The sequence below is a fragment of the Neolamprologus multifasciatus genome, chromosome 18 (assembly GCF_963576455.1).
Source record: "Neolamprologus multifasciatus chromosome 18, fNeoMul1.2, whole genome shotgun sequence".
NCBI classification, from domain to species: domain Eukaryota; kingdom Metazoa; phylum Chordata; class Actinopteri; order Cichliformes; family Cichlidae; genus Neolamprologus; species Neolamprologus multifasciatus.
The window spans coordinates 19,415,393-19,435,379 of NC_140456.1; the positions used below are offsets into that span (position 1 = coordinate 19,415,393).

A 19,987-nucleotide genomic window follows, 5' to 3' on the forward strand; every position below is an offset into this window, starting at 1 on the left:
GCGCTCAATCCCAGTCCATAAGGGCCGGTGTCCTTGCAGGTTTTAGATGGGTCCTTGATCCATCACAGCTGGATTAAATGGATAAATTACCTTCTCAACATGTCTTGAAGTTCTCCAGAGGCCTGGTAATGAACTAATCATGGGATTGTGAGATCTAAAACCTGCAGGGACACCGGCCCTTGCGGACTGGGATTGGGGACCCCTGCGTTAAAGTAATCAATAGCAGCAAACATTGATGGGTTTCAGTATATTCATACTTCTTTAGTTATAATTCAGAAACAACAGCATAGAAAGCCTATTAACTTAAAGCACAGTGTGCAAAGAGAACAGACCATACAGAGTTGTAAAACTCAGACTGGATTAATACAGATGAACATGCACAGCAGTGTATGTGCACTTTAAAAACAACACAAAACTGTAATATACAGTATAACATTGCTCTCCCACAACTCTTAAAATTGAAATTTAGTTTAGGTGTAACACTTTTCGGTCAGTGCACACCATAACTGTTTTTCAAGTTACACAGACCTTTAAATTTAGTTTTATTTCAAAGATAAATTAAAAACAAAAACAAAAAAACAAACTTAAATATTTGACATTTACAGTGAAATTCCTTTTTGGGGGCTAACAAATAATTGCAGTTATTTACATGTTCTAGTCTTGTGTGAAAACTGTGCCGTACTCCCAAGCAACAAAGCCCATGTTAGCAAAAACAGCAGTGTGGGTCGAGCCCGAGTCGAAGAATACGATCAGTGACAAAAATAAGCACCAATCTTCATACAGTATTCATCACAGTTACAACTTACAAACACAACGTGGGCAGGTAGAGATCACCATTCACACCCCAAGAACACTGGATGTGCTTTCACAAAAGACTAGATTTACAAAGAAACTGCAGTTTAGATGAAGCATACTGAAATTGATGTCAGTCCAATATGCCAGTAGATATGAATGCTGAATTTAATGGTGTTAATTCGAACTAACAGTCTGTGAGTCCTTCTCATTTTCCAGGCAGGGTCACAGAGTTAGACTTCCTTGACTTTGCCCATGAAGATTTTGCCGTTGGTGCAGTGGTGACTGTTGCCATTCTGAAGGTGCTTTCCGTTGGCCACCACAGTGAACGGTTCGCTGGTTGAGCCGTTCTGTTTCGATTTTTCGGGCGTGAGGGGAAGTCTGTTGCCTTTTATGTAGGCCTGCACCCAAAAGTGGGAGAACAGGAGGAAGAATAAGACCCCATACATCCAGATCAGGTGGATCCACAGGGGGACTTGATAGTCACACGTTTCCATGAAGTAGTATTGGCTGATATGAATGGAGACCAGAATGAACTGCGTCTGAAAAAGAACCACCCCTCACAAACATTAGTTTTTGTAAAACAGTTGAGCTGTAGCCAAAAATCAGATATGCCATTTATTTGAATTTGTTGCTGTGGAAAATACAAAAACAACAAATCAACATACAAGCTGGATTGCGGTCATGTACTTCTTCCACCACAAGTATTTGTGGAAGCGAGGCCCTGCAGCAGAGAGTGCGTAGTAGGTGTACATGATAACATGGACTGTTGCATTCACCATGGCATGGAAGGAGCCCATTCCTCCAGCTTAAGAAGGGGGGTAATAAAAGATTATGTTAATGTACAGATGCAACATCTCACAGAAGAGTTGTGCTGGTCTTGCACTGTCAAACAATGCGATTACATGCATTAGTAAGCTCACCGGGTGTCAGGGTGACGCCCCACCACCACGTCCAGGGCATAAAGGAGTGATGGAAGACGTGAAGAAATGTGATCTGACCTTGTTTCTTTCTCAGCACAAAGAATACCTGCAAAAGCACAGATGGGATCAGTCACGGTTAACTGATCAAAAGGCCAAAATAATAAGGGGAAGATTAAAAAAAAAAAAAAAAGAAAATGCACCTACTGTGTCAAGAAGCTCAATGAATTTGGAAAAATAAAACAGCCAGGCCACCCAAATCATCTGTGGAAAGGAAGAGGGCTGTAATGTCAGATATCTGACACTCAATCAGAAATAAAATAAATTACATTTAAAAAACCCAAGCCAAACAAAAAAACAAAAACGTTAGCTTGAGACAATGAAAGCTCCCCTGTAAAAATGTACTGACTTACCCTAAAAGCCTGTGGGCTGGTGGAAGGGTCAATAAGGTCGCATCTCCATGTGAAGGTGGTGGCCCATCCAGACATCATAAACTAAGTGTTTAAAAAAGAAACAATAACAAAAAAAAACACACCAGCAGCTTTTAGCACTGACATCACACCTGTAGTAAAAGAGAGCAAACAGATACCTTTTCGTCTTACCTCATACACTATGTAGGCATTCAACAGAACCATGGAAACATTGTAGATTATCATGGCGGTGTTGAGGTGGAAAGGTTTGCGATTTGCCATCACGCGAGGCCCCACGTACACGGAGAAGGCAACGTAACCCAGGAGGATGGTCGTCATGTGCACGGGGCTCTGCATCAGTGGGTAATCTCTGACTCTGGCATCTGGAAAACACATACAGGAAACACAGGCATGTTTTAGTCATTGCGTCATGGTTCCATACTGGAATATCTGGGTGGGTCCACCGGCACTTCAGGTCATACATACTTTTGTGCTGTTTCACACCTGATGATGATGACGAAATAAAATGTTCTGATTTGAGCAGATTGTAGGTGTGAAGAGAGAAATGAAGACACTTACCAGTTCTTGATTGTAGATAACTGTGGAACTCAACAACGCTTGTTATAGCCTCTCGCAGCATGGTGACTGCTTCCTCTGTACCCTTTCAAAACACCTGGGAAAAAAAAAAAAAAAAAAAAAAAAAACAGTACAAAAAGACAAAGAGTCAGAGAACAAGAGATGAAGTGGAGCTGAAAGAGGTTGGTTGGGCAGGTGAGCAATAATATGACTGCTCAACCTGCTCCCTCACTGACTGAACAAACAGGAGACAGCTGTATAGCCTCAACAAACACCCCTGAGTGCCCTCGGGTCCAATTTTTCAAACAGATATAAAAGGAAAAAAAGAGAGCGAATTTAAGTACTTCTTTCACAGCTCAAACTTTTTAAAATAAGTCCTTCATAGATATTTTGGGCAGAATTGTGAAACATGTGATTTCAGATGACAGGTTTTAAACAATGAAATGCTCATTGGGACTAACAGAGCAAGTCAAACAGGTGAGGCAAAGAACTTGGCCCATGTGGCCAAATGAGTGAATGAAATATGAGCAGATCATGAAGCTCAGGCAGTAAAATTGTAGAACGAGACAAGATCATTTATGTTGTTTTGAACTAGATCAAGCTTATTCTTCAGTTTTGACAAGAAGCCAAATGTGAAAAGCTAAAAGGTGTAACAAGTGACTCACCCTCTGAGCACTCCTGTATGCGAGGAAAGCAGCTCCTCTGCCACAGCCGGCAGCACTCAATCCAGTGAATCCAACAGATCTGCGACACCCGTGAGAGCGATCAGGCAGAAAAACCAGAAGCATGAAAGGATTTTCCGTGGGTTGAAGCCTCCAGCTGTCCTCTGATGTATGATATTTACACAATCACACAGAAAATAGACCAACAGTAGCTAAAATGCTTTAAGGAAAGACCGATAAAGAAACCGAGAGAGATGAGTAAAAGTGACAGAAGAGCTATGACAACTATGGGACTGGGCTCATTCAGCTCAATTTAAACCCCATGGCTCTACTTTGTAGTTTCACAACCACACCCTGTTTCAGTGCTTGGCTCCACCTCTCTGTCCACACTGAGACTGCCTGTGATTGGACTGCCTCATCAATAAGTGGTGAAGGCGATAGGGTGAAAGAGTTAAAGGCCCCCTGCATGAGACACCTAGAGCCAAAGGCGACTACCTCCATTGTTGCTTAATAAGTTCATTAAAATGCAAGAAAACAAACAGAGTTGTGTGAAAAAAGTGAACTGATATAAAAATACAGATTGCCAAAAGCCATGAAATAAATAAAGTAAAGAAGTACATGAGGATAAAGTAATATTGTCATTCTTCATACTTGATTTAGGTTAAAGGTTGGAAACCCACACAATACACTTACAAACCTAACGACACATTTGGATTTGCCCAACCCTTGCAGCTATTTGACAGGCCCTCTGGTGCCTCTGGTTTTACCTGTTCCCCAAGCACCGGCAATGCAGAGGCGTGAGGCCTGGATAGTGTTAGAAATTTACTCGGCACCACAAGATTAGACGGAGAGGCAGGCAGGAATGAAAGGCATCCGTGCACATGAAAGAGGGCAAGAAGGAAGCGGGGAGAGGGAATCACTGCTGTCTGTTTACATATTGCATGACACTTTAACACTAAGTGCACTCAAGTGAAAGCATGAAAACATAAAGTGAAAAAAAAAAAGGTGAAATTCTTTTGGAAATGCAAAGCATTGTGTCAGAAAGTAAAGACTTTCCAACATGGGCAGTTTCAGTTTCAGATAGAGCTCCTTTAAAACTCGACAGGTGGCTTCCTGAATGTGCCATTCACATTCATGGTAGGCACCATATTGTAAGTGTAACATCCTGATCTTGTTAACATATTAACAGTTCAGTTTCACCCAGAGACAGGGCTCTTACAAAAGTGAAGGACTTCTTCTAAAAGCATGCTACTTTTATGGGCGCTGTCAGTTTCACATGCAGGCAGAACTCTATGCAATGACACTTATATGTTAAATCATCCATGCATTGGTGGAAATGTGACAAAACCTTGAACTTAAAATGATCATTCAAACCAAGTCTAACTGTGCAGGGTGAGAGCAACATGTTGCTTATTGGAGTGTTTTTGCCCTTTTTAAGCATAAGCTGACATGAATGTGAGACCTGGTGTTTTTGTCTCCAGCGACGTGGTCAGCTGTTTTCCATTGCTGCCATATTCCTAAATAATACAGCACACTCCCTGTCCATCTTGGTCCTGTGACTGTTAAACACTGACTTTAGTTTATCGCATATGAGCTAACAGACCGGCAAACAAGCTGACATTCAGTCCCACTGCGCAGCGCAGATAATAGTTTCCCTCACTTAGCCAATTGTGGAAAATTAGGCAGGATGGGCCTCATCTGGATGTGGAAAAATGAATGAATGGGGGTGGGGGGATTCTTTAAATTCTCAGCTCTGTGCTTTATGTAATAGCAGTGAGGATTGCTTAAGAAATCATATGGTCACCCATGCTCACACATTCTCTCTTCAGTGATTCTGTCATTTATGGAAGCCGGCACTCCAGAGCAGTTTGTGCTGAACAATCGAGTTCATGAGTGGTTAGCAGTGACCGAGTTATGTAATTCATTACGTTTATGTATAAATACCCCAACCTTGTCATTTTGAATCCATTGCTTGTTTGCAGCCCATCTAAACAAAACTGTAGAGACTTTTTCTTCTCCCCTCCCCATGTATGTAAAAATTCAGGTTTGTGATACTGATCATATGTGTGAAAAGGTTTTTTCTTTCTTATCACTGTTTTCTTACAATAAAATCACTTATCTGGCAACTGTTTTGCTAATAACCGAGACAGGTGCCTGTCTGCAATGGAAGATAACTGGAGATAACTGTGATCTTGAGTAACATTTCAGTGGCAAGTTTTATGTGAGGAATTTCAAAAGCCTGACAAAACTTTTTCATATTGTGGGTATTCTAGAAAAATCCATTCAGTGCTATGAGTTCAAGCTTGGTTTTATTTATTAATTGTTTTGGATTTGTTCAGTTAATTTTGATCATGTAAACAGTATACAGATTGTAATTTAGAAAAAAAAAATACTATACAAAATACTGCAAAACACATTATAGTCTCACTTTACTTATTCTGATTCCCTTTACATATAGAAAAGTATTTAAGTTGGACTTTTAATAAGTTATTGCAGGTGTCTGACCCTATAAATGTATTTATTTTTTAATTTTTGATCTTGCATTTAAACGTTAAAGCCTTGAAAACTACTTTATTGTGCAAAACTGACTGAACCAAGAAGCCACACCGAAAATCTTTTGAGATCATATGTTCCCATTCACCTGAGTTTGGACAAGTAAGTGCACTCCCAGTGAAAACAATGACTTAACTTTATAATGCTTCATCTAATCCTTATGTGAATAAAGCCTGCATCAGCAGTAATCAACATGCCAAGAGAGGTAAACACTCTTTCAGGGAATCACCATGCAGAAGTCTAATCTGTTTGCAGATTATTAGCTTGGTTTTGAGGAGGAAGGGCCATCATTCGTCACTCTTAATTTCTTTTCTTTTTTTTTTTGTCTAAAGGGGGTAAAAGTGCAAGACAAGACACACGTCTGGTGTGTGATTGCTTTCTGAGTTACAGAAGAAGAAATTCAAATAATTTATGTGTTGTACATTTATGACTGTGCGTTTGTCTTCCTAAAACTGTAGTTTTCAATCCCTTCTGTTGCAGACCTAAAGGACAAGATGTTTCTTTTTTCCTAAAGAGTATAGAATAACAAATAAATTACATAATGTGCAGCAAGAAGTTATTCAGACTGACTATGTGTTAGAGCTGTATCCCTGACCAAACTAAAAAAAAGATCCCCAAGTTGCTTTTTGTCTGTCAAGAGTCAAGTTTTGCAATTATGTTTTTGGCATTAAAAAAATGTTTTCTGTTTATTTTTTGTATCACTTTGGTTCTCGTGGGATTTTATTTCACTCCGAGGTCTTTCTCTAATCTTTCTGTCTAGACAAACACAGTGACACAATGTTCCTTTGGCCTCTGAGCATTTAGTCCTCATGTCTGGAATATTTATACTGTCAGAGTTTAACTTGGCAGGTGTTACATAAACATTAAGCATGTGTAGTGTGATCATCTGAGGCATGGAGTCCTTGTTTGAGCAGGAGCTCATTTGCAATCCTCTGCTGAGATTTGACTTTGCAAATCATCTTTCTGTGCATTTAGCTTACAATAAGAAATAATAAAATCTTTATCTTTATTCGGTTCATTTATAAGGATTAAAAGAAAAAAGAAATGTGAAAGGATGTAGGTTAAAACTACAGCTTATTTAACACCTACACTTATACAAAAAAATCAACATGTAAGTAAAATTACATCTTTAACCGATTGAAATATAGAATCATGATAAAAGAGAAAAAGCAATGACAAGAGACCATTCATAGTTTCACATCCAGCTATAATTTAACCTTTTATAACCAGAGCATCTTCACACTAACATTTATCACAATACTGAATTTTTGTATTTGTTTTTTACAACTTTTTTTTAACAGTTTCAGTTTGCTACACTTAAAATCCAGTTTTCTCTTGAGTTCCCGTGTCCACATTGTTTGAACCCGTGTTTGCACAAATTGCTGTTTTGCTTTTATGTAATTCTCAGTTGTGGCTATTTTAGGAGGATAAATGGCTCAGGTCTTCAAAACACAGGAGAAACAGGAGAAACAGTGACACTGCATGAAAATTAATGAAGCCAGCTCAAAAAATTCCTTTGGATTAGTTTTTATGATTTAAAACACACATGCAATTTAAAAACGGAAGAGGAAATAAGCTGAAAGGAAAGGAAATAACAAAATATTTTATTTTATATACTTTAAAAAACTTTTTTTTACAGTCTTTTCAAATAAAAACTTACATTTAACCAATGCCTTTCACCTGTTATTTTTCATATAGTTTACATTGTAATATTTATTCCTACTTAGAGCACTTGTTTTCTAAAAAGCCAAACAAACTAAATAATAAAACCCCCCAACAACAACAACAACAACAACACACACACACACACGCACGCACGCACACACACACACACACACACACACACACACACACACACACACACACACACACACACACACACACACACTCATTTTTATATCTTAGTGAGGACATTGCTTTCCTTGGCCCCTTACCAAAACCGCAAACATCAGAAATGAATACCTAACCCTAACCTTTACCCTAAACCTTACCATAACCCAATTGTAACCCTAACCCTAAAACAACAATTTTTGAGCCTCAAAAACGCTTTCAAATTTGTGAGTACCGGCATTTTGTCCCCAGAAGTGACTGTTGTCCCCACAAGTATAATGGGATACTAATTTTTGGTCCTCAAAAAGATGTTTAAACAAGTACATACACACATCCACACACACACAGCGGAAAACAACAACAACAAAAAATATCTGGTCTTCTTTGACTGAATAGATGACAGAAAATATAAAGACATTTAGAGTTTTTTCTTTTGTGTTCCATGACTGTAGCAAATATTTCTTTGTATTTGTACTAAGTATGACAGTGCAATGACAATAAAGAGTTATCATATCTTATCTCATTATCTTAGCTAGATAAATAAATAAAAAGATCAGGATGCAATGCAGTAAATCTACATAGATATTACCAAACAACACCCATGAGCAGAGCGGGACATCTAGCGGCGTGAAGGAGCTCTGCAAGGGATTGACAGCGGCACAATTCTGGCTTCAGGAACAGTTACATAAACTTTGGCAGGTGATCGTCTCCTGAGTCACACCTGTGCTCAAATCACAGCATAATGGTGATTTTCATCAGTGTGTTGAAGGCTGAATATTAGAAGAAATTCAAACGAACTGGCTATTCTATTAAAGCCGAGCTAATCGCCCCTCAGATTTGTGAATGAAAGTAGTTGCAGTTGAATTGTCTCCCTCTGTCCGCCGGGGTGAGAAGCTGCTTGTGGTGGGAGGGAGGCGGCGGCTGTCAAACTCCTTATCCGGGCTTTTCCCGGCTCTGAAACGAGCACACCCACCGCGCGCCAATGGCAAGGTGGAACAACAGGTAGGCGTCCTCCACCCTCCTCCCTCCCCTCTGTCGGTGCGTCTCGGAGAAGCAAGTGGACCCACTATCTGCTGCGTGGAAATGAGAGCAGAACTTCGCCCGTTGTTTGCTTGATTGTCTGGGCCGGTTTGTCTGCACAGTGGAGGAGTTTTTATGCGCTTGCTCTGACAGTCCAGCTTTGTTTGAAAGACCTCAGAGATTCGCTCTGAAACGTCTACTAATTAATAAATCGGAGGTCCATTATCGGATAAATCGCGTTTGCGACATCAGGCGCGGGTGTTTGTCATCATGTGGATATGCTGATGGTAAGCGTGGTCTTTTTCTCGCGTGTTAAAGGGGTTCAGGGATTTAAAATTAGGGTTAAGTTGTGACTGCAGTGAAAAAAGCTCGATGGGTTTGTGTGTGTGTGTGTTATATTGAGACTGGGAAACAGAATATTTCCTCAGTCATTTTGTGGTATCGCCGCTTGTTGTTGCATAATCCAAGAAGTGTAGCAATAAGTTGACTATCCCACCATGTGACTCACAACAATAACGCCTCCATCATATTCTTATGTAAGTTTCTGCTCCCGTTTTAGAATCCAAATGTCTTTATACACTCACCCATCATTCTTGTGAATTAAAAAAAATAAGTGTGTAGTAGCAGCAGGGATTTTTAATCACCTGCTTCGTTTTCCTCTTATCTGACCTCTTTTCATCTACTCCTATTCCTCACAGCTGCCATATTATCTTCACCACTGAACTCTGAGCTGATTGAAAGAGGTCAGAGGCTCTCTGACTTACAGATCCCCCTCACCCTGCATGAGGACATGGAGGTCCTGCGCAAGTCTTCAGTGTTTGCTGCAGAGGTCCTGGATGTGTTTGACCGATCACTGACCGAGAAGGAGCTGGTGACCCAGTCTAAGGCGCTGTGCAGAGACTACATCTTGTCTAGGCTCAACCAGAATGGGTTGGGATGGTCTAAAACTGAACTCAATTTTTCTCCCTCAAACACAGCGCTGGCTGAAGTGTCTATGGTGCTTCTCTGTCTTGGTAAGTTTCCATAAATGCCACCTTATCGATGACCTCTGAACCATGATTGCCTTGTTGGAATTTGCCAGTTTTTGAACTGATTGCTTCATTATTAGCGCTGTCATGAAAATAGCATGACATTTATAAGTAAGTAGGCGGGAAGACTAAGAATTCATTATCAGTCATTATCAGAGTTAAGTAAAGTTTGGGACATTAAATCCAGATCCTTAAAGGGATAAAGGGTATCTTTGGGATGTTTTTTCTTCTTCTTGTCCAACAACCATACTTAAAATGAAAGGAAATGTTGTGTTTAAGTATCTCAGAAATGATTGACATTACATTTCATGCATTTGCAATCTAACATGCAATCCATTTTCACGATCTGCTGATTAGCTGCTCAACTAATTGATTATTTGTTTGGCCCATAAAATGTCAGAAAGTAGCAACGGCTGTATTGAATTTACACCTGCTTTCAGAGAATGGTAAAGAAACCAGAAAATTGTGAATGATTAGAGGCTGAATTTGCTGATCACCTACATTATGATCCTGTGTCTGGAGTATTTGCTACATTTGCAATATATTAAAGCAACACTTTAGGCTTATACTCCACATGTCTATACAGCCTGTACTGAGCAGTTGAAGCTCTGATGAGCTCAGACCAAATGATGAGTCAAGGATTATATCTGCATGTGTGAGAACAGCTTGAACCAAAACCAGGCAGCAGCGGTCCAGCCCTCCTCTTCACATCTATCTTTTCTCAGCACTCAGGTGTCTGAGGGAACTCTTGTCACGTGAAATGTGTGAATTCAATATTCAAGCAGGTTAAAATGTGTGACCTGGTACACTTTCACCTGTTTTTAATCTCCTTCGCTCAGATTCACTTCCTAACAGACTTTTCTCCTTTTTCTTTTTTTTTGTTTCTGCTCTCCCTCTGTTACCTAGGCGATGAGCTGGAGTGTATACAGCCCAGTTTGTACAGGAACGTGGCGCGGCAGCTCAACATTTCTGTTGCCATGGAGAACATGGTTTCGGATGCCTTCATCGGTGTAGCAACAGAGATTTTCTCAGCAGGTACAAGGCTGTTATGAAGCTCAGTGTTGATGATGATGATGCATCGCAGTAGAAATTAAAAGAGCACAGGAAGTGACCTTCACTGCTGACTGCTTATGGAGGCACTGACTGTGAACCTCTGCAGCTTTCACCAGGCTCATTCGGCTCAGAGTGAGTGGGTGCGAATCAGATGTAGGTGGAGTGAGACTCCATCTGAAACACATAATTAGTCCTATATCCAAGTTTCTATGTTTAGACATTAGTTTACTAAATTGAGCCCAAGTTTGGGATGTGGATGCTGAACATAAAAGGGCTTCTTGGTAGCGTTGTCGTGTCTTGCTAAGAGAACTCAAACATTTTTCTTTAATTAATATAGAGTAGTCCTGTGACAGATTGGCGACCTGCACAGGGTGTAACCTGAACTGGATAAGCAGTAGAAAATGGATGGATGGCTTAATGTAGCATAGTGTTAAAGTGTAAGCCAGCATGTCCAATCTTGGGCCTCTCAAAACGATGCACAGGAAGGAAAATTAATGCAGAGTGGCAGGTGTTGGTGTTGCCTAAGAAAAGATTTTGGATTCTCTAGTTGGTTTTTGGCTTTTCTGAGTTTTGACCTTCCTGAGCCTACATGTTCTTAGGTTATCTTTGAGTTTTCCCTCCATGTTGCTTCTGGTTTCTTTCTGTAACCCTAAAATGTGTATGTTACGTTAGGGGTAGCTTGCTTCTCGCCCGCTGTCAGCCTGGACAGGCTCGAGTCTGGTTGGATGGGCATTTAAGAAAATAGAATGAAGGCCGGATGGCTGTATGAGGTTGAATTGTAGTCACTGTTAGTCTAAGAAAGCTAGTTGCTAACTCCATAGTGTGCTAACGAAGACGGTTCAAAATCTAGGAGACACAAATCCCTGGGTGAGTTCCTTCAGGATAGTTATCGAGTGTAGATGTAGGTGTGCTGATCCGTCCGCTGTGGTGATCTCTTCCAAATAAGGCTAAAGCTGAAAGAAGAATCTTTTAGCCAATTATAAGATATGTAACATAATTCTGATGCTTAATTTTGTCTGCATTTTCTTGATTTTTTTGTTCTTAAATTTTGTACTGATACAGAAGCAACTGCTGTTGTGCACAAAAAAAATCCCAATCTCCAGCTGTGCTCTTTGGTGGTGTGTAATTGTGTCCTCACATAGTTCAGGTGTTGTTTTTGGCAAATAATTAATCTGGTGGTTGTTGTTGTTATTATTATTATTATTACATCCAGTCTAACATAGACACAGCCTTACTTTAATACCCTTATGTAAAAATTTGCAGGCTACACCAGCAGAGTTCTGGGATGATACCAGCCATAATTTTTTTTTTTAAATCATCAACAGTTTTTATTTATTTAATTTTAAACTTCATTAACAGAACTTAAAAATAAATACATAAATAAATAATTTAAAAAAACAACAAAAACAACAACAAAAACAAAAACAGGAAAAACAACAACAAAAAACAAACAAAAAACAAAAACAAAGGGAAGTTATCCTATTCTTTCTTCGCACACCAATCCCCACACCACCACTCTGTCATTACTCCTCTGTTCTTCAAGTTACAGAAAGCCAGCTTGTAAAGGGGGACCAAATACAATCATATTGATGCAATTTATCTAATAAACCATAAGTCACTTTTTCTTTTTCTGGTGCAGTAGGTAACCAAGCTCTAAGTTGTTTCACATTCATCACCTAATAATGCCATTCGAAATTAGGCAATGAAAAACCTCCTTGTTTTGCACTTGCTTGAAGTTTCTTAATACTTAAACGATGTGGTGTGCTACCCCAAAGAAACTGCCGGATCGAAAAGTCTAGATCTTTGAAATACTTATCTGGAATGTGTAATGGAATATTGGATAAAATATAAAAGATCATGGGTGCAGTCATCATCTTAATACAGCTAATTTTACCCCATATTGTGAGACGCACCCTGGACCATCTACCAAATTCCATTTTTATTCTTTCAAACATTGGCTCCATATTTGCTCGAACCATCTTAGTGTAATCTGAGGTAATTTGTATCCCCAAATACCTCAAAACATTCACGGACCACCTGTTTAAATAAAGTATGAGGGCAGTGTCCTGACATAGGCATTGCCTCTGATTTATCGCTGTTGACGCGATACCCTGAAAGCAGCGTAAAGCTTTCTATACATTCTAATAGGGCTGGAATTGACTTCCCAGGCTGTGTCATACGTAACTACATATCATCTGCATATAATAGAAGCTTATGTTGATTATTACCCATCGAAATTCCAAATATATTTACATTATTTCTCAGTTTTTGTGCCAAAGGCTCTATAGCAATTACAAAAAGCCCGGGCTAAGGGGACAGCCCTGTCTTGTGGATCTCTGTAAAAGGAATAGATCTGATATGAGCCCATTCGTCAATACTCGCGCTGAAGGCCAATCATATAATATCTTTATCGTCCTAATAAAATTGTCACCAAAACCAAACTTTTCTAATGTCTTAAACAGATAATCCCACTCAACACAATCAAAAGCTTTAGCAGCATCCAGTGATTGGGCCACTGTTGGATATACTGAATCATATACATAATTTTGCAAATTAACCAGCCGCCTAATATTATCTGAACCATAGCGGTTTGGAACAAAACCAGATTGGTCTGCATGTATTATTTTCGCCATTACTACTTTTAATCGACCTGCTAAGACCTTTGCCAAGATTTTTTGGTCAGAATTAAGCCAAGATATGTTAACCACTTGGGTCTAAAGGGTCTTTCCCAGTTTTAGGAATAAATGTTATAAGTCCAGAGTGCATTGACTGAGGTAATGAGATACCAGCCAGAATTTTTAAAATAAGTTGGCCAATAGGTGAAAATATTTTTGTTGTTTTTGGTATTTTAATTTGTGTTTATTTACTCCCTCTTTTTTTGCTAAGATCTAGTTTTTTTTTTTTTTTTTTTAAAAAGTGAACTTTGGAATAACTAACAAAGATGACACAAAGTTAATAAGCTGGGAACAGATAAACATCCTCTGCTTCCTCTGCTAAATGTCATCCTGTCTCAATCTATGCTGATATAGCTTAGCAACATCTTCTTCCTTGCACCTCTTCTTCTTCATATTCTTCTTCTTCATATTCTTCTTCTTCATATTCTTCTTCTTGCTCTTCCTGTGGAGGCTCCGCAGCAGGTCATCTCAATCTCACCCTATCCCTAGCATCCTCCTCTGTCACAACCTCTCCCATATTAAGTCATATAAATAACATTGTGCCATCTGTGAAACTTCTCTGCGGTCTTGCCCTTTTCCTCCTGCCTGGCAGCTCCACGTTCAACACCCTTTGCCCAGTATATCCGCTATCCTTCCTCTGCATGTGTCCAAGGTTGTCACTAAACTGCTCTGCCTCAGCTGTCACTTTCTGATGTACTTGTTTATTTAATAAAAATATATGGTCAGCTATTCCTGTGGTTCATTAGATTAAAACCAAGGAGAAGATGGCTTAGGACAACAGCAGCTGGCTCTGGCTTGAATGTGGAAGTTCTTACTTGATTCACAGTTGTTACCTCTGGATAAACAGCCTAAGTGGTTCTTCCTGTTATTCCTGGCTAGGAGTGATTTGTGCTAATTTAGTGACAACATTGCAGAACAAATGTGTCAAAAAGCCTGTCGGTTAAATTCTAGTTGAGTCTATTTGGTTGAAGTCGATCACGCTGGTCTTGGTCTTGTGCCTTTTTTTTAAAAAAACTTTTATATAAAGTTGTCTTGACAACAGATGTGTTTTGTAAACCGTCCAAAGAAGGAAAGACATTTTGAAGGATCCAAATAAAGAGTGACTTTATGTCCTCTGTATGCGCCTCGGGAATAGATTAGAGAGTCTGGTAAAACTTTGACGCGGGACCAGGACAGATCAAACACAGACTTGGTTAATGACATTTTCATGCTTGTGTTCTGGATAAATGTCTGCTCTTTTTGACGTCACGAGGGTATCGTTTTTAGAAACGGCGTGGGATTCCTCTTCAAGAACAACAAACTGGTGAACCCAGGCAGCCCCAGCCCTCTGGGACGGGTTGGAACTTGACTATAAATAAATTTTTAAAAAAAGGCATGTGTGTTTTTCCTGCAGTCTCGAGATTGTTTTAAAACCACCCTTTAAGCTTTTAGTTAGTCATTACTTTGTGGTGGACATAAAGGAATGACATTTTTATGGCATCTGTGGATCATATCTACATATCTTCCTTTGGAAACAGTCATCTGTTCTGTGGTCGCCTTCAGTAAAATCAACATGGCTCATCTCTCCTCCATCCATCTTCACCTGCCTCCCACTTCTGTTCTTTCTCTTTCCACCCTCCTCTCCTCCAGCTTTATCCCCGGCAATCTTGTCTCTATTCTTGGCCCGCTTCTCAGTAGGGAGGGAGACATGACGTGCTCTGACAGCTTCCACGGACAGTTATCTCATTTAAGCTCTATCCTTTAATAGCCACACTCAGAGGCTGTGGCTCAGCTCTAAGGAGCAACCATGACAATGCAAGCAGGGCTAAAGGGGGCCAATGCCATTAAGCCCTGCACTGCATCAATGACGTTCGTTATAACAATCCCTCGTTGCACTTGAAACTTTGCCTGGAGTGGCCGGATGCCGTCATTTATTATATTGGACTATTTTGAGGTCGGTGCCTCTTGGGTAACGGGACAAATACTTGGTCTTTTTCAGCTCCGCTGCTTCTGCTCCATTCACAGTTCAGTTTTGAACCTGTTGACCTTCCCGTATCTGAAACTGCGTCAGTGGCAGTGCAGTGTAAACCTGTTTATTTTACAGCCTGGCGTGGCCTTATCGATAGCCTTAACACCAGTTTGTTGACTTTCATATTTACAAGGTGCACCAACTGCCCTCCGTGCTTCCTGCCAGGTCACAGAATATGAAGCTGGAAAGCGATGGGCATTGCTTTGTGTGGGAGGGAATGTTTATAGTGGGGTAAAGATGGCAGTTTGATTTTCGGTGGCTGCAGATAAACAAAATCCAGATCAGCTTGAACTGTGGAAGCACAGATACACAGATATAGAATAATTAAACATAATCCACTGGTGTCTGTTTTTTCCTGTAGGCATAACATGGGGTAAGGTGGTGTCCATGTTTGCGGTAGCTGGAGCCCTGGCAGTGGACTGTGTCAGACAAGGCCATCCGGCTACAGTGCACATCTTAGTGGACAGTCTGGGACAGTTTGTCCGCAAATTCCTGGTTCCCTGGCTGAAGCGACGGGGAGGATGGGTAAGTTTCTGCCTCAGCAAAATTTTGGGCAAACATAAAATGCATAAAAAGTTGACATTTGAGATACAACAGCGATTTGCATTTGCTTGGTTTTTGTTTGTGTGTGTGCGGGGGTGGGGTGGGGTGGGGGATTTGAATTTGATGCACTGCTTCGTGCATGACAAACATGCTGATTGTGCATGAAGCTCAGTCAGCTTTCAGTCGTCTTTCAGCAGTCTGAGATACGGGGATGTTATTTGCTTACTCTGGCTTCCTGCTGGATGATTTGATGAAAAGTTTCTGCTGTAAAGTGGATCATTCTCATGCTTGATTTAAATAATATTCCAACTCTGTTTTATTTTACTTTAGTGTATATGTGTCTGTGCATCTTCCGAGTCAGACAGTAGTTTTACTTTTAGTGGACTGACAAAAGAGACAACAGATTGCAATACGAAAAGCCACTAGTAAAAAGGCATTATGACATTTAACTCATTTGATTTCCTCAGTAACATTAATTTTACAACTTCTTGCTTTCAGACTCACAAATTCAGGTAGAAAACAAAAACTGTAATACTAGTGACATCTATAGACTAGAATTAACATACTGAGATCCTCACATACTGGGGAAAATAAAATATGAAATTTCATTTAAACAGTTAATTGTATTTGTAACAATACAATACAACTTTATTTATATAGTACATTTAAAACCGAAGGTACACCAAAGTGCTTCACAACAAGGTTAAAACATAAGATATAAGATAAATGGCTCTAAGAGAGTACACCCCCCCCCCCCCCCCCAGAAAAAAAAAAAAGTACAGACAAAATAAGAAATAAAACATTAGAGCATAGAAGATAGAATTACTGAGTATTCATAAATATAAGGTGGGGGTTTTGGCGCAGCATTGTTTATGATTTTGAAGGCAATTCCAATAACTGCAATTTAATCACACATTAAGTGTGATTTTTAAGTGCTAAACAACTCTGTTCTTCTCTAAAATGCATCTAGTCTGCTCTTTTCCAGCTCCTATGTCTATTCATGGACTGTACCAGGGTAGTTTTGCATGATTCACAGTTCAAAATAATCCTTACTGACCTTAGATCAGTCCTCGTAGTAGCTCCTCAGTTCGCCGAGAGTTCTATCCCCAAGTTCTCTTCCTTGGGGATAGAACTCTCTATCCCCAAGGAAGAGAGTTCTAATTCTCTTCCTTTCTTATGATTGGCTGTTCCCAATTGTGACTAGCCAGAGTTGATGAAAAAGTCTGCTATCAGTGACATCATACAAATTCAAGAGTAGGATAAAAAACCTTCATCTGAAATTGAGTGTGCAAAGCATCTGATGCTTTTTGGCTCATAGGAATTACTTGCACAAACACCACCTGTTCAATATGAGTGTCCACCATTGCTGCAGTGCATTCTGAAAGTGTATGTGTAAAATTTTTTATATATCAGAAAATAAATGGAAGCACAAAGATTCCTTTTAATATTTATACTTCAAGAAATTTAACAAGTTTGTTTTTTGTTTTAAATATCCCTTTTTATCTCATTTTGTTAAGGTGGAGATCACAAAATGTGTGGTGAAAAAGGATTTTTGCCCTGAAGAAAACTGGCTGTCCTCTGCCTTTGAGTCCCTCAAGTGCTTCCTTACCACGATGTATGTCTACATCATGAAGGAGCCGTGAACGAACAGCGTGTGGGAGGTGGGACGGTGAGGGTGTTATGTGTGGGATTAAAATCTCAGACTTGTCAATAAAAAGCTGGAGTGGAGAGGGTCGCTGTGATTGATGGGGATTGAGCCTGCCGGTAGATTTCAGTCTGCTGCTGTGTATGGCCATCAGCAAATGTTTGACCAACAAATGTTTGTGTTCTCTCGGTGTCGGCCGAGCCCGTGAAGTGGTTACCCTTCATCCAAAGAGTAGTCACCGTGACATTTAAGAGCATATCACTCCGCCTCTATGTATTATCTTACTGCTTTAACCGGTGTAGTAAGCAAGGCTTCTCCAGTGTTGTAACGTGAGGCTGTTCATACTCCAGAGACAAACACTCAGATGTTTTAATGTGGCGTTTCTCAGAACATTCACACTTAAAGAGGCGAAAACTGTGTTTGTGATGAAACTGATGCTCAGCTGGCTGGGTCCTGTTGTGAGGTTTGAGTCTGGAAAAAGTGAGTTCACGCCTCAAGAGTAATGTCAGGTGGATTTAACTGTTTACACTTCATGGAGTAACTCTATTGTACTTCACCAAAGCACAAAGAGTCTCTTTGCAAATATCCAGTTAAAAATAACGAAGAGAAACGTTGGATCTCATTGCGCTCAATTTTGGCCAAAGAACTCGAGGAATGGTAATATATAAATATATACTGAATGTGCATATTTTTGTGGACACTGATTTCCTTTTAGATCTGTAAATAGTCTATTTATGATTTTATTTTTTTATTTAATGACTTGTATTTCAAACCACTGCAGTATGAGGACGCCACTACAGCAGCCGTTTAGGATGATTGCGTGTGATGGGTGTCACTTTAAGTGTGAACTTATAAATGTGTGTCTAAAAGTTTTTATGAAACCTATAATAAACTTCAACCTTCACAGACGGGACTATTGTGATGCTTTTGTTATAACAGGCTCATCCTTACCCTTGCTGTGAGGAATTGGAGGTGGTAAAGAACAGCCCTGTAGGGTGACGAGGTGAGGGTGTTTATTGCTGCCTGGGTCACTGAGGACGAGTTGGATTTGGTTAAAAAGAAGCGGCTTAGATAATTTTGAAAACCCGAGGCAGACAACTGGTGGAAAAAGTGTTAACAGGACCTCTTTGTTGCAGGGAATTAGTCGCTTCCTTTACCCAATGTGTCCCTCTTCTTACAAAGGTAAACAGAGCGAAAAATAGAATTTTACACGAGGATTTATAATATCATGCAACTAAAGACATCAGAGCTTTAACTGTTCCTCAAGGTGCTCCACAATCTCAGCTCTGTGTTTACATTATATGGCACTTTCTATTTAAAAACCATGGCTGTAACCGTCATCGTGTGTCAGCCTGCGGTATCTTCTCGTGTTTCCAGCGCCGATGTTGTGTGTTGCAGTGCATTAACACAGGCTAATCAGATTTGTATCATCCATCAGGACAGAAACGCATTAATAGACTCAAACAAGCAAAGACAAAATGAGCAATTTAATTTATCCAGCACACGAACAGTGAAGCTGCCCCCTCGCAGACATGGATGTCTGTGAGCACATATGTGAAAACATTGGCCTTAAATAGTCTTTTTTTTTTCTACATAGTACCACTCAGTAAAAGAAAACCCCTGAAGCCCACATTCAAAGGACAGTGCAATGTCTCCAGCTGCTTTAGCTTACAATTTTATGATAGTGCAGTGACAGTCACATATAGTATTTCTATTATCTTTACATTGAAATAGCTTTACAGATTAAATATACACCATGAACATCCTGATATTGTCTGTGATGTTTAACTAGTGGTTAAGATTAAGTTTGATTATTTCAGTTCAACAGGTTATACCACAGCCTTTTTACCACATAACAGTATAGAGGTATATCTCTGTAGATTTGTTTATGTTTCCCTTACACAGCTGGAATTATTGATCGAGTGTTTCCAGATATATTTATACATCTGGAAACTTATTTCAGTGCATGAGAAGCCCTCCTTCTTGCTCAAGACGATCGACGGTAGGTGATGCGCAAGTGCTGCATCAGGGGCTGGTTGTCTGTTGCCATAGAAACTGTCTGCTCCAGCTTCCCGTCAGACCGGAGCTGAAACACTCTGCAAATCTAAAAGAAGAGGGAAAAGCGAGCAGGAGTCATTTTATTGATCAGAAGAGGTTTGATGGCCAAGTGTCATATTTAATCCTCTTATTTCTGCAGCTCAGTGAGTGCGTCTTGCAGACTCGGGATTAGCTTTACCTGCTTTACGTAAGGCTCTTTTGCAAAAGAGGTTCG

General features: G+C 39.9%; 3 protein-coding genes across 4 annotated transcripts in view; 1 reads left to right on the forward strand and 2 right to left on the reverse strand.

Annotated features, from left to right (window-relative positions):
- Window positions 1–464: 464 nt before the first annotated feature.
- Window positions 465–3,688, reverse strand: elovl1a (ELOVL fatty acid elongase 1a). 2 transcript variants are annotated; one of them, XM_085139675.1, is made up of 8 exons: window positions 3,364–3,687; window positions 2,702–2,795; window positions 2,315–2,505; window positions 2,126–2,206; window positions 1,920–1,976; window positions 1,716–1,821; window positions 1,461–1,600; window positions 465–1,334 (listed from the first exon to the last, which is right to left on the reverse strand). In XM_085139675.1, exons 2-8 carry the CDS (start codon window positions 2,760–2,762, stop codon window positions 1,026–1,028), a joined length of 945 nt encoding a protein of 314 aa, XP_084995801.1. In that variant the 5' UTR covers window positions 2,763–2,795; window positions 3,364–3,687; the 3' UTR covers window positions 465–1,025. The 2 variants fall into 2 exon arrangements, with proteins under 2 accessions (XP_084995801.1, XP_084995803.1); XM_085139677.1 differs by lacking the exon at window positions 1,920–1,976 and having other exon boundaries at window positions 3,364–3,688.
- Window positions 3,689–8,744: 5,056 nt separating this feature from the next.
- bokb (BCL2 family apoptosis regulator BOK b) lies at window positions 8,745–18,902 on the forward strand. The gene is made up of 5 exons (XM_085139680.1): window positions 8,745–9,050; window positions 9,462–9,776; window positions 10,698–10,826; window positions 15,889–16,052; window positions 17,588–18,902. The coding sequence occupies exons 2-5, from the start codon at window positions 9,554–9,556 to the stop codon at window positions 17,711–17,713; spliced, it is 642 nt and encodes a 213-aa protein (XP_084995806.1). The 5' UTR covers window positions 8,745–9,050; window positions 9,462–9,553; the 3' UTR covers window positions 17,714–18,902.
- Window positions 18,903–19,183: 281 nt separating this feature from the next.
- thap4 (THAP domain containing 4) overlaps window positions 19,184–19,987 on the reverse strand; it is an 8,640-nt gene continuing 7,836 nt past the window's right edge. The window contains exons 4-5 of the mRNA XM_085139681.1: window positions 19,952–19,987; window positions 19,184–19,819 (exon numbers count right to left, since the gene is read on the reverse strand). The exon at window positions 19,952–19,987 is cut by the window's right edge and continues 68 nt beyond it. Coding sequence (XP_084995807.1) covers window positions 19,703–19,819; window positions 19,952–19,987 — 153 coding nt within the window. The 3' untranslated portion in view covers window positions 19,184–19,702. The remainder of the gene's footprint in view (window positions 19,820–19,951) is intronic.